At 40.5% G+C, this 14,702-nt stretch overlaps 1 protein-coding gene across 2 annotated transcripts in view; it reads left to right on the forward strand.

The window, feature by feature from the left end:
* gpat3 (glycerol-3-phosphate acyltransferase 3) overlaps positions 1–14,702 on the forward strand; it is a 39,748-nt gene that overhangs the window by 9,253 nt on the left and 15,793 nt on the right. The window contains exons 1-2 of one of the 2 annotated variants that reach the window (XM_003221236.4): positions 1,887–2,393; positions 13,008–13,080. In XM_003221236.4, the coding sequence (XP_003221284.1) occupies positions 2,250–2,393; positions 13,008–13,080 (217 nt within the window). In that variant the 5' untranslated portion in view covers positions 1,887–2,249. Of the gene's footprint in view, positions 1–1,886; positions 2,394–13,007; positions 13,081–14,702 lie in introns of those variants that run through there. The other variant, XM_062981582.1, reaches the window with a different exon arrangement.

Genomic DNA, 14,702 nt, shown 5'->3' on the forward strand with positions numbered 1-14,702 from the left:
GGTAGATAGAGTGGTATATAAATGAAGTTTGTTGTTGTTGCTGTTGATTATCCACACGATGTACTGCAACTGGCCTTCTCAGTGGTGGCCCCCCGGCTCTGGAATGTCCTCCCAAAGGAGATCAGGCAAGCCACTACTCTGTCCACCTTCCGTAAGGAATTGAAATCCTGGTGGTTTCGGCAGGTGTTTGATTAATCCATTCTGCACACTACCCATCTATGGCCCTGAATTATACTGTATAAGACTCTTCTATCCCTAAAAGCGGATAATGTTAACCTATTGGATAAATGATCCCCGCCCCCTCGATCGAAGATTGTTGTGACTGCTATTATAGCTATTTTAATTGTAAGGTTTTTACTTGTTTAATAATGTGTTTATTATACTGCTTATGTATTGTATGTTGTTTGTATCTATTGTTGGAAACCGCCCTGAGTCCCTTCGGGGAGATAGAGCGGTATATAAATAAAGTTTACTTTACTTTTTAATAACTGGTGGTTTAACCTGCTGTGCTAAAGCCGGCCCCATTTAAAGGTCTTTAAGCTCTCTCTGCCAAAGAATGCAATACCCAAAATTCCACAGCATTAAGCCATTGCAATTTTAAAGCAGTGTCAAACTACATTACTTCTATGATATAGATCAGTGATTCCCAAAGTGGGTGCTACCGCCCCCTGGTGGGTGCTGCAGTGATCCGGGGGGGGGGGGCAGTGATGGCCACAGGTACATTTGCCATATGCATTAATACATACAGTAGAGTCTCACTTATCCAACATAAACAGGCCGGCAGAACATTGGATAAGCGAATATGTTGGATAATAAGGAGAGATTAAGAAAAAGCCTATTAAACATCAAAATAGGTTATGATTTTACAAATTAAGCACCAAAACATCATGTTATACAACAAATTTGACAGAAAAAGTAGTTCATTACACATTAATGCTATGTAGTAATTACTGTATTTACTAATTTAGCACCAAAATATCACGATGCATTGAAAACATTGACTACAAAAATACGTTGGATAATCCAGAACGTTGGATAAGTGAGACTCTACTGTATATCTTTCTGTTTAATTGCTGTTAAAATTAAAAAAAAAATCCAGGGGGCACTGAGTAGTATTTTTTTCTGGAAAGGGGGCGGTAGGCCAAATAAGTTTGGGAACCACTGATATACCGTGTTTCCCCAAAAATAAGACAGTGTCTTATATTAATTTTTGCTCCCAAAGATGCTCTAGGTCTTATTTTCAGGGGATGTCTTATTTTTCCATGAAGAAGAATTCACATTTATTGTTGAACAAAAAAATGAACATTAATTATATACCGTACAGTAGTTGTTATCAGAAACCAGCCTAACCAGACAAACTGAATCCTATCAATAATTTCTTGTTGCTACCAATATTTCCATGTACAACACTCTGTTCTGTTTGTTGGGCATGCTTTGAAACAAAAACTTTGCTAGGTCTTACTTTTGGGGGAGGCCTTATATTTAGCAATTCAGCAAAATCTCTACTAGGACTTATTTTTTGGGGATGTCTTATTTTAGGGGAAACAGGGTATGCTTCCATAGCATTGAGCAATGGCAGTAAAATAGGGGCTGGAGTGCATTTTCAACAGTGGAGATGCGCCCTGTAGAGATGCGCCCAGACAGCAAATAGACTGGAGCCCCATGGATTCTTTTCCCTCTTTATCTGTTCGAACGGAACGACTACACCGCACCCAGGTCATCTTGAGATCACAATGCAGCCCTGAGCGAAGAATGGCAAGGAAGACGGAATGTGTTTGTCTCTCTCTCTCTCTATATCCATGTCATTAGTAAGGCTGTCTGGGGATGCGCTTCGAAGGCGCACCCAAAGGCGCATAGATAAGGCAAAATAGGAGGAGAAGAGACGTCGCCTCTTTTAGGGATCAGAAAAGGCTCCCGGGGGCGGGGAAAGCCGCCACAGGCTCGGATTTGCTCCGGAGGGAGAGGAGAAGGAGTTAAAGGGGTGGAGCGACAGAAAGCCAGGGCGAGGAAGGAGGAAAGAAAGGGAGGAAGAGCCTTGGCGCAGGAGGGGCGCTCCGGGTCCGGTCCTTTTTCGGCGCGTTTGGGAAGCAAAGGGGACTTTCCTCTTGCCTTTCTCCTGCCAAGACTCAAGGGGAGGGGTTAGGGAGGGAGGGGGGAGACGGTCTTTGGTCCTTGGTCCTCAGTGACCCCTTTTATTGGGGGGTGGGGGCGCTTCCAGCCCTTCTCCAGCCCTTCTCCAGCCCCCCAGGATGGAGAGGGTCTTGGCCATCGCTTTGGAGCTGCTGAGCGCCTGGTTCGCCTTGGCTTTCCTCTTAATCGTGCTGCCTTCCATTTTCGGCATCTCCTTGGGCATCTCGGAGCTGTACCTCAAAGTCTTGGTGAAAACCTTGGAGGTAAGACCTCGGGGGAAAGGGGGGCGCACAACAATAGGGAGAAAGGTGTGTGTGTGTGACGTGCGTAACGCGTGTCTTTTCTTTGGCTCTCCAAGGTCTGCTGCTTGCCTGTCTTTTCTGCGCCCTGCTTCTTCCTTGGCGTGATTCAGCAGCCTCTTATATACGCAGGAGAAGGCAGTCAGGTGTCCTATTTGTTTCTATAAAGGATTCCCCCCTCTCTTATCTGAGCAGGAGGTCAGGAAAGGCTTGGAAGCAAACAATGGCAGACCTCTAGGAATCTCCCCACACCCTCCTCTTGAAATCCTGGATGCAGTTTGGCATTTAACAACCATTGGCAGGCTCCAAATGAAAACATAAAAACAAGGCTGCATCTACACCAGGCATGGGCAGACTTGGGCCTACCGGCTGTTAGGAATGGTGGGAGTTGAAGTCCAAAACACCTGGAGAGAGGGCCCAAGTCTGCCCATGCCTGGCGTAGATTGCACCCCATGTGGGTTCAATCCAGTATCTTCTCCAGGAGGAGATACTGGTTTTTGTAACCCAAGGGAACACACCTCTCCAGGAATTTCTAGGTCTTCAAGCACAACTCTATGCTGGAAGTCATCATCTGCTGGAAGAGGAACATAGAATAGCACTGGAGGACTAGACATTCCTAGAGATCCGTCCTCTCTAGAAATCTCTAAGTCCCCCTGCTTGGCTGGAAGAAGGTGATGGTAGAATCACACTGGAGGGCCTTAGAGACTAATCATATCCACAAACATCAAACCCGCAAATGTGGAAGTGATTCCAAAGGCAACTATCCAATAGGGTTTTCTAACCCTAAAGACAGACACATACATTAAGTAGGGGTCAAATAATGGAGCACATAAAGAGGGCTCAGAAGGGAATGGGGTGATAACAAAATAGCAAGTGATATATGGAAATTGGTTCTTTATTTGCATTGTTTCTTTACTTTCCTGCACGCCTAACTCCAGTGAATATGGAGGCCTGACTATACTTTTCAGGAAAGATGGCCTAAAACATACCTAATATAAACATGAAAGGCATTTATTTATTTATTTCGATCATTTCTATCCTGCCCTTCTCACCCGAAGGGACTCAGGGCGGCTCACAATCTGGCAGAATTCGATGCCAATATACAATACAAAGGATTAAAACATGGGCAGTTAAAACAGTTAAACAGATTAGCAATATACAGTAAATAAATTTAAAACAATACAATGCAAATTACTTAAACCATTCATCCACAAAACCTTGTATGTGAACCTTAATCCAGACCGCGTTGAAGCCAACAGAACTCATTCATTAAATGCTTGCTCACAAAGCCAGGTCTTCACTTTTTCCCTAAAACTCAAAAGGGATGGAGCCTGCCGGATATCACTAGGGAGGGATTTGGTATCACTTGACCATCCACTGTAAATTTTGATTGAAAGGTGTAAATTATGATGCTGACTATTATAATAGTATTGAATATATCTCCATATTTGTACGCTCTCCTTGAAAGAGTATATGTTTAATTCCATTCTCACTATGTTTTTGAAGCCTGTTTTAAGATTTGTTCTGGTTTTGCAAAGTTGTGCAAGGTATGTACTGAGTTTTAATGATTCCATTGATTTGTTTTAAAATGTCCTATGTTCTAAGTTATACCATGTTTCGAGGTTGTTTTACTTTGGGTTGCTGTCAGTTTTCTGGGTTGTATGGCCATGTTCCAGAAGCATTCTCTCCTGATGATTTGCCCACATCTATGGCAGACATCCTCAGAGGTTGTGAGGTCTGTTGGAAACTAGGCAAGTAGGGTTTATATATCTCTGGAATGTCCAGGGTGGGAGAAGGAACTCTTGCCTGCTTGAAGCAAGTGTGAATGTTGCAGTTGGCCACCTTGATTAGTGTTGAATGGCCTTGCAGCTTCAAAGCCTGGCTTCTTCTTGCTTGGGATTCCAGACATGAAACAATCCGGGCCAGCTAACACTTTCCAACAAAGGATTCCCCCAGGCAGGGTGAAGCTAGAGTACTAAGAACCAGAATGTTGTTTATAGTAAAATGTTGTTACAAAAAAGAGTTTGGAAACCGAGACTACATTTTAACAAAAATCTATGGATGTGTTCAAAACAAAAGGAATTGATTTTTGAAACACTGATAACCTAAAATACAGACGCAATATAGTCTTCCCTGAAATACAGATTTACATTTGAAGTCCATTCTGGTCACTGGTGCTTGTCTACAGGTGAGTTAGTTCATGTGATTCCATGCGGGTGAATGAATAAGGTGCCAGAGCAGAGAAATATGTGTTCTTTCTCTCCTTTGCACTTGGCATAGATGACACCAAGCAAGCTGCTAGAGGAGATAACTGTGTCAATGCATAAACACATATATTCATCTCTCATTTCTCCTCCCACTCACCCTCGCAGGCTAGTAATTTTTGTGGGCTCTTTTATAAGCCTGTGTACCAGAGAACTGGTGCAGGGAGAAGATTTGACTGTGAAGGGATCATAGTTCAGTGCTTTGCATGCCCAAGATAATGTCTGGCACCTTATTTATTTATTGCATGTGTGTGCTGCCTTTCTACCAGAGTTGGGTCCAAAAAAATCAGTTAAAACATGTGCAATAATAGGAAAACAATTAAAACCACACATAAGTGTATAAAATATTTCTAAAATAAATACAACTTTAAAAAGAGGAATGGAATATCCCCATAAAAACACCCCTGCTTATATGTAAAAAATCCCTGCATAAATAATAAAAATGTTGTTGTCTGCTAGGAAAAGAAAAGTAGCGGGGGAGTCTAGCACAGGCATGGGCAAACTTGGGCCATCCAGGTTTTTTGGACTTCAACTCCCACAATTCCTAACAGCCTACCGGCTGTTAGGAATTGTGGGAGTTGGAGTCCAAAACACCTGGAGGGGCCAAGTTTGCCCATGCCTGGTCTAGCCTATGCTGCCATGGAAGGGAGTGTAGGAGCAGTGACTGAGAAGGCTCTCTTGTATCCTCATCAAGAGAGCTTATGGCGGTAGTAAAAGCTTCTCCTGTAGATCTTAAAGATTTGGCATGTTCATATCAGGAGATATGGCCTTTTAGATAGTCTGGTCCCAAACCATGTAGGGCAGTGGTTCTCAACCTGTGGGTCCCCAGATGTTTTGGCCTTCAACTCCCAGAAATCCTAACAGCTGGTAAAACGGGCTGGGATTTCTGGGAGTTGTAAGGCAAAACACCTGGGGACCCACAGGTTGAGAACCACTGATGTAGGACTTTATATCACTTTGAATTCTGCATGGAAATGGGCCAGTAGCCATGAAGTCATTTTAACAAGGAAATATCTATGTCTCCAGTCAGCATTTTGGCCACAGCATTTTGAACCTGTGGAAATTTCCAATTTTTTTCTAAATGCAGCCCCATGCCAAGTATGTTAACAATAGTTCCAAGGGAATGCAATCAAGGTATGTGTCGTCATAGCCAGATCAGAGATCTCAAGGAATAGGTGCAGTTGATGCACAAGTTTTGACTTAGAAAATGCACTCCTGGATGCAGCTGAAACCTGGGAATCCAAGCTCAGAGTCCAGAAGAACATCCAAGCAGTTGTCTTGAGATTTCAGAGGCAGTGTAACCCATCCAGCTTAGGTGGAGTCCCTGTTCCTGGTTCTGTCTTTCAACTGACAAGGAATTTAAGTTAAAAAAAGAGCCAGGTTCCAGATCATAGGAAAGATTATCTGCCTCAGATCAGAACTGCTGTCAATTAAGTATTGGAGTGATCTGTGGTGCTATGATCCAGCTTCCTGCAGTTTCTAATGCAAATTTTTCACAAAATAGCCCCACCAGACTTTCAGCACCTATGAAAGGATTGGAAAGATGATCTATATTGAATGGTTTGGATGCCCCACAGCAGTGGTTCTCAACCTGTGGGTCCCCAGATGCTTTGGCCTTCAACTCCCAGAAATCCTAACAGCTGGTAAACTGGCTGGGATTTTTGGGAGTTGTGGGCCAAAACACCTACCGGTTGAGAACCACTGCCCTAAAGCAGGATAGGATATATGAGATTGGACCTTCCATTAGCTCTCACTGATTCGGTGGATATGCACTTGTTTTCCATCCCTGTCCTAAAAGTTTATGTTAATGATAAATGGCAAAATCAAGCTGTAAGAGGGAAGGAGCCTATAGTGAAAAGATCCCAAAGGGTTGAAAATTTTCCAAAATAGAGTTATGTTTTTCAATGGAAGATTTTCATACTGCATGCACCCACCCCCACACACAAACAGACACACACACACACACACAGAGTTTGGCATGTTGTATTGCAATCACTCACACGAGATGAGATAAATATAGGATATGAACTTGTAGTTGTTCTTCTTAGCAGACAAGTGTTGACAGATCCTCGTACTTCGAGAAAAAGACTAACAAATGAACACACCACTAAGCTTGTTTTTGTTTCGGAATCTCCATGAATCACAAGTATAAGCATTCAAGAGAAAATGTGGTAAGGTGCCACAGAGTCTCATACATCCTTTAGTGAAATGAAGTGTTCAATTAATTGTATTGAATCAGGTTTTTCTCAGCTTGAAATGGGCGTGTTGAGTTATATAGAGAGTGCAGAGTGAAGCTGAAGGTACTTCAGTTATGCTTCAAAGAAAGCAAATTGTATTATTGATATATAGGAAGAATATCTCTTTCTACGAATATGCTTCCTCCAGCAGTTGTGCTCTTCCAAGTGCATGCATTTTTGTTAAATATGAGAAGCATAGCCTATTCTTTTTAAGTTTCAACAGATGTATTCTGAAATATTTTTCACGGTTGCTTTGTCCAGAAAATACACATCACTGGGGAAACCTCAATTCATCCATTAAAACTACTACTTTTGGCCTTGAGAAAATGCATCTTGTTACAGGGAGGTGTTGGGGTGATAGATGCCATTTCTGTCAATACTTTGGACTCTTCATAGACCATTGTTGTCAGCTGATCTCAGGCCAGCTGTTCTTTGGCAGGTGCAGAATATCTGTATTAGCTAAAGAAATTGAAATCAGATCACCTGATTAACAATGCAAGGTTAAATCAATGTCTTTTTTAAACTGTCCCACTTACGTTTCATCGCAGGCAGAGGAGTTGTTATCTAGGTTTATTTTAGAATTCCACCAAGCTATTAATGAATCTTGTTGGATGGACAAAACCAGGGTTTGCAGATAGTTTAATAGTGGAATGTTTCCAGGCTTAGAAATAGTTAGAAGGGCCCAGTGACTGACCTGAAACCCTTCTAGCATTGCAGTATGCTGCAGCAGTTTTCCTATTTGAAGTCGGTTTTAATTATATGGTTCAGGAAAAAAGAGTGAAATACAGAACCCTTTCCCTAGAGAAACCAGGATCTGAGTCATGTTCACTTTCTTAAAGGAGACTTCTCATTTACTGTATAAGTAATTGTTGTGGTGATGATGAGCATATTTACAGCCACACTTGTGGTCTGCTGAGCAAGGCTAACATTGCGAATTATGGTGTTTTGTCAGCATACAAAATCCTACTTCTCTCACAGTATTTTCTTTGCTGAATGAGCAGTCTGGCAAGGACCCAGAGACATTTAAAAAAGGACCAGGGGGCTGTATGTGACCTATAAACCATATCTTGCTTACTCCTACATTAAACGTAGCAATAAGTAGAATGTTCTAGTAACTTAGTTATGCATCTGCTGCAGAATAGGTGTGTTTAGACATGCTAAAGGCTGCCAAAATGAGTGAGTTAAGAGGAAAATATAGATATAACGGGCATAACAGGAAGCCGGTGGAATGAAGAGAGCCAGTTGGCTATAGTAATATGTGGCTATAACTATGAAAAAGTGTTGCTTTGTATATTAGGAATAGCCTAGGAAGTTAGAAATCTTTAAAGGGTTGGCTGCATTGCAGATCACAGTACCTGGCACCAAAGGAAACTTAATACTCAGGATATGATATCGTCTCCCTCGGGGGTCTTGCAATGGAGAATGAAAGCAGGATGATAACCAAACAAGATAATGTGGAAATAATGGGTAACTTCAGTTATCTTTACTGGATAGATGCCTTCTCCAATTCCTTAGTGACTGTACACTGGAACTGACCAGAAAAGAGATGCCCCTGGACTTTATTTTATGTTCTTCTGCCATCGACAGACTGTAAGATGCCAGCATGGTTGAACCAGTTGGAAGCTGGCCATAATACTATTAAATTTAATGTATGTATCGTGTAAAATTGCTAGAGAATACCAACACAGTACTATTTGACTTCAAAAGCAATAACTTCTCCAACTTGCTTTAAAAATAACTTCAAAGAAGTTAAGAGGAAAAATCAAAATAAAATACCACTATGGTGTTTAGGTCCCAATCAAAGCTACATTAATAGGTCACATTAATTAATGGTAATGAAGAAACCACACTAGGGTAATTAACGATGATGTTTTTAAACCAGGAGGCCTTGTTGTCAAATAGGCATGATGATATGTTTTTGTCCACCTCTGCAACGTAGAATGAGATTAGTAGTAGCTGAATGCATGTGAGCCTGACGCATACTTAACAGGTTTACTAGCAAGTAAATTTAATTAAGCGTGGTGAGTCATACTTCTGAGTAGATACATTTAAAATTGTGTTATGGCTGTGGGTGACCAGATTCTGTTCATGATCAGCACAGATGCAAACAGAAAATCTTTGGGCAACTTTCCAGTTAACCTTCCTATATGATTTATGTCACATAGACTAATCTGAAATAAAAAAATTACAAGTATCACATGAAAAGATTAAAGTTTTAATCTCAAAAGTCACTATGAAAAGAGAAATTCAAATTTTCCAGAGGGAAATCTAAATAAACCCTTTCTTCCAGTTCTGACAAGGGTGAGGAGTGCCTCATCTTTCTAATGTCATTGAGTGTATGTATGCATGTGTGCATATATGCAGTTGGGTCTTCATATCCACTATAGCTTGGTTTCAGGACCCAATGGAGACCCAATTCCGTGGATACTCATGGTAGAAAAATTGTGTCCTTTATATAAAATTGCAAAATCAGGATATGTGTTTTGGATTCTTTTGTAATATTTTCAAGATGTGGATGTTTTACTCTGTGGATACAGAATTTGTATGTACAGAGGGTCAATTATTTGTGTCTTCAAACTGTAAGTTGACTTAATTTTTCTTAGTTTGTCTTAAACAAGGGATACTCAGAGATCGTTCTGCTGATTCCTTCCTCTGAAATATAGCCTACAGCACCTGGGATTTATTGGTGGTCTCTCATGCGTGTAATATCCAGGATTGACTCTGAGAGATTATATAACATCCATAAAAGTTAACCTGCAAATGTAAAGAACATGCATTACAATGTCTCTTGCAAACTAGACAATCCTAGGGCCCTTCCACACAGCCCTATATCCCAGAATATCAAGCCAGAAAATCCCACATTATCTGAGTGTCGACTCAGATAACCCAGTTCAAAGCAGATATTGTGGGATTTTCTGCCTTGATATTCTGGGATATAGGACTGTGTGGAAGGGCCCCTAGAAAGCCCACAAGGAGAATGTGAAGGAAGAAGAGTATAGAACAGATTAATGATGAGCAAAACCTTTTCCAGTACTTGCAAAGGAGAGTTACACAGGGTCTAAAGGTGCTTTAATGCCAAGATTTAGGGTCAAGATCTCTCTTTCTTCTTCCTGTCAGCATTTAAGCACAAGCAGATGTGATTAGGAATAGGAGGTGAAATTAAGGGCAGAGTTATAGCATCTTGGCACGCTGTTTTGCAGAGTTATACATTCTATCAGTTCTCATTTTTTCTTCAGAAGATCAGTTTCATCATCAGCATCAGCCATGGCACTGGTGTACCTCTCATAGCAAGTTCAGCCTTTCGAAATAATATTTTTGGTGCTTCCCTAAAATTTCTACTTAAACACTCAGTGAAACTTGCAAATTTCATTTACTCTTTTCACAAGAAAACAATATGATATATACTCATGTATAAGTTGACCTCATTATAAGTCAAGAGTTAGTTTGGGGGACAAAATTATGGGTTCTGATACAATCTGCAGATATATTAAGGATCATTCCACTGAGAGTCATCCATGGGCACTGCTGCCATTTTCCCACACTGACATTCAAAAGGTCTAGAAACGCCACCGCAGAGGAGAAGGCAGAATGGGTCAGTGCTTCTTTTAGGACCTCTCAGGATGGACTAGAAAGAAATGGTTTCTTTTTTAAAAATTATAAGTTTAATAAGAGTACTCACATTGACCTATGGACACATCGATCCAGTTTTTGGGGGTTGATTTTTTGACTAAAATTTCTAGACTTATACATGAGTTTATTGGGTAATTAAAAAAATAAAAGCTAATAATAATAATAATAATAATAATAATAATAATAATAACAACAACAACTTTATGTTTCTATCCTGTCTCTATCTCCCTGAAGAGACTTGGGGGAGCTAACATGGGGCCAGGCCCAAAAACAAAATATGAACAGAGTTAAAACATAAATAAACACTATCAACAAAACAGATCAAAGAAAATAAAACAGATTAAAACAAAGTAATGCAATATAACACAATAATAACAAAATAAAATGGTAAAATGATAGACATCACCACTAATGGATAGAATGGGGGGTGGTCAAGTCAAAAAATACAAAAGTTACAAGACCTTTTAATAAAGTGACTGGACAAAGTGTCAAAGAGTTATCTAGGAGAGTTTGCAGTAGGGTAGGAAATCAAGTTGTTTCCAATACCGGGGCAAAATAAAGTGCAGAAAGGCGATATTTCTATAGGAGGGGTCTATCGTGAAGTTAATTAATGATGAGCAGAACCTTTTGGAGCCCTTTCAGAATGTGATGAACCTTCTCCCTGGACAAAATGCACATACATTTGCACATGTTATTTTGTTGCATGTGGTAATGATATATGTAACATAGACTAGTGTGAAATGAAAAAAATCCAAGAAACACATGAAAAGGCTAAAAGTTTAATCTCAGAAATCATAGTTAAAAGAGAAGTTCAAATTAACCAACGTGAAATAAAAGGAAATCCATTTTTTGCACCTCTTTTGTGAGATCCCTGGGTTTCCTTGGGATTCCCTGGACCCTAGTTTATGAATTCTAATGGGAATTAATTCATTCCTGTTGGTTAGTAAATTAATCTGCATTGTCCAAGCTTGAAACTGAGGTCATACTTTCACAACAATTTGTGAGGTCATTCTCTTTTGCTTCAGATGTTCTTGCAAGATGATGGAAGAGGCAGGACAAATACTGGTCCCATTGTGTCACAGTAGAAATGAAGTAAAAGTGGGGTTGGATGCTAGCATGTGTATTTTCCACAAAATCCCACAGACCCATGAGGGAAAGCTGTGAGAGATCCGTGCTATCTTCGTAGGTAGAAAAATATCACATTTTCTGATGGGTTTGTTGCAGGTTCAGTTCTACATAAATAGAAACTCACTCACTTTGAAAATATTTTGCCAACATGAATAGAAAAATGAGCACTTAAAACAAAGCTTTCTAAAAAAATTGTTCCTTTGAATGTTCTATGTAGATCATGGTGGGCAGCTTTGGTTGTTTCCCTACCCAGGACCATCTCCAGGCCTCATCAGGACTGAAAAATATTGACTTCAAAAGAAAATCCAACCCAGACATCTTTTTTTGGTGTTATTTTTATGTTGGATAGGGAATTTGGGGGAGGTTCATTGCAAAATCATGACTGTTGCAGGCTCTCAGGACTCTCATTTTTGGTTTGGAGGATCTGAGATGGGTCCAGGGGGAACTAAATGTTCTGATGAGGGAGTTGTGTGTAGCTGACCGCTTGGCCTTTATACATCACTGTTCTAGGCTATTACAGTTTGGAAGGAAACACAGTATTAATCAAAACGTGTACCAAACTTTCTAGCTCTAATGTGACCTTGAAGACCAGTGCTTATAAAAGCCACATACTTTTGGCTCTCCATTTGTGGGTTTACCTCTTGCAGATTTTATTATTCACTGATTTGATTAAAATGTTTAGCCATTTCTAGGTTCCTCAGTTTAACTGTATGGTCAACCTTTGGTGGACATGGTGGAGAAGCTAGAGATTCCTAGAGGGGAGTTCACTCAGTAGCAAAAATAATTTTTAAAATGTGTGGTGTTTCACTTTCAAGGGGATTGTGTGTCCCTTACCTGAATGAATATGGAGGCCTGATTGTAGATAGGTGAAAAAATTACATTAAGGTAAAGGTTTTCCCCTGACATCAAGTTTAGTCATGTCCAACTCTGGGGGTTGGTGCTCCTCTCCATTTCTAAGCCAAAGAGCGGGCGTTGTCTGTAGATGCCTCTAAGGTCATGTGGCATGACTGCATGGAGCGCTGTTACCTTCCTGCTGGAGTGGTATCTATTTATCTACTCACATTTGCATGTTTTCAAACTGCTGGGTTGGGAGAAGCTGGGGCTAACAGGGGAGCTCACCCTGCTCCCTGGATTTGCACTGCTGACCTTTAGGTCAGCAAGTTCAGCAGCTCAGCGGTTTAACCCACTGCGTCACCAGGGCAATAAAACCAGCACCAAAAAAGAACCGCAGCAGATCATTAGAGACAAACATTACAATTCACATTGCATGTGTTGCCTCTTCAAAAGATGACACCTCTGTTTTGTTTCTTTCTAAACAGTGGGCGACACTTCGGATTGAGAGGGGCATCAGAGAGCAGCGCAGGGAAACATTGAAACATACTGCATCAAATGGTAAGTCTTTTCAAACATTGAGACTGTTGCATACAAAGAATGGCCATTTGGAAGAACATTGCCTTGAAATATCATTCTGTTGCAGTTCAATGGAGTTTTGATGCGATAAACATAGAATCCCTGTTGTCCTCTTTCAATCTTGCAAATCTAAAAAAACAAAAACAAAAAAAACCCACACACAATTAGAAGCCCTCCGGGCCAGAGTTGCCCATGTTAGTTATTTGGAAGATCTGTGGACCTGAGCAGACTCTACATTTGTAATGCCTTCATGCCTGGTCTCTAAGAGTGTTCTTCTTTCTGGCATAGTTGACCATGTGAATGGTAGAGATTGTTTGTGGCTAGATTACTTTTAGGGTGAACAAGTAGTTGCTTTCTTGATGAATCTGTGAAAACGGGTGATGGATTGTATGTTGAACTTATGCTCCTGTTGGTAAACAATTCGTTGGCCTAAATAGTCTAAAGCAGGCATGGGAAAACTTTGGCCCTCCAGGTGTTTTGGACTTCAGCTCCCATAATTCCTAACAGCTGGTATGGCCAAAGTTTGCTCATGCCTGCTCTAAAGGCACCAGATTCTGCCTGATCTTTGAAGTTAAGCAGAGTCAATGCTGGTTAGTGTTGCAAATGAATACAAGGTTATATTTCAGAGGAAGAAAGTGGCCAAACCACAGTTGTGTAGAATGGAATTAAAGAGGTTGCCAGAATTTAACAGGCAACTCAAAAGCACATACACATAGATATGAACATGATGAACATTGTTGAAAGTAGCTTTAACTGGCAATTAACTACTCAGTATTTTTTTCTTATGGATCAGCTAATCAATATGCTGAGAATTCGGTTTTGGAAGCTAACTTTCAGGAGTGTCATATTTTCCTTTCTGAAGGGGAGAGGATGACCCAATACATTTGAAAGTTACCAGTTTATGAAAAGCAGTTACAGTGGACAGAATTGTTGACATAGGCCCCTTCTACACAGTCCTTGTATCTCAGGATCTGATCCCAGATTATCTGATTATCCCAGTTACTTGACAGTGGAGACTCATATAATCCAGTTCAAAACAGATAACTTGGAACGAGATACAAGGATAAAAGAGGCCTAAGATTGAGGAGACCAGCTTTCGGATTCCTGAACTACTATGGAACTCACTCATTAACCTTGGGCCAATTACTCTTAACAGGACTGAATGAAAGAAGAGATAAGAGCTACACACATCAAAAACATCTGATCTCCTTTGTGAAAAATATAATATTAAATATATTGGATCAAAGGCTGATTATATTCTTGTTTTTGCTGATGCTGTAGGTTTAGTTTCTCATCAGATGAGGGATTAACATCCTGTACATTGGATTTAGACACACTTTCTTCTCTCTGATTTCTTGGTGTTTTGGCCTGATGAGGAAAAGTAGTTGCTTAACACTGCTTCCTTTTTACCCAGATTTTGAAACTTTGGTTTCACTTTTCTGTGGCTGGCACAGAGCAATGCCTCGTGAGCAGTAGGCCATGGTTGACTTGGGCAAAATAATCACATTGCTCTTGTTCTTTCTTAGCTTGCAATATGTTTTGAATGCATATTTAATCGTTTATCTCCACCTAAATAGTATAAAGAAAGCTACATTCATTCACTT

Source organism: Anolis carolinensis, chromosome 5 (genome assembly GCF_035594765.1).
Source record: "Anolis carolinensis isolate JA03-04 chromosome 5, rAnoCar3.1.pri, whole genome shotgun sequence".
Classification (NCBI taxonomy): Eukaryota; Metazoa; Chordata; class Lepidosauria; order Squamata; family Dactyloidae; genus Anolis; species Anolis carolinensis.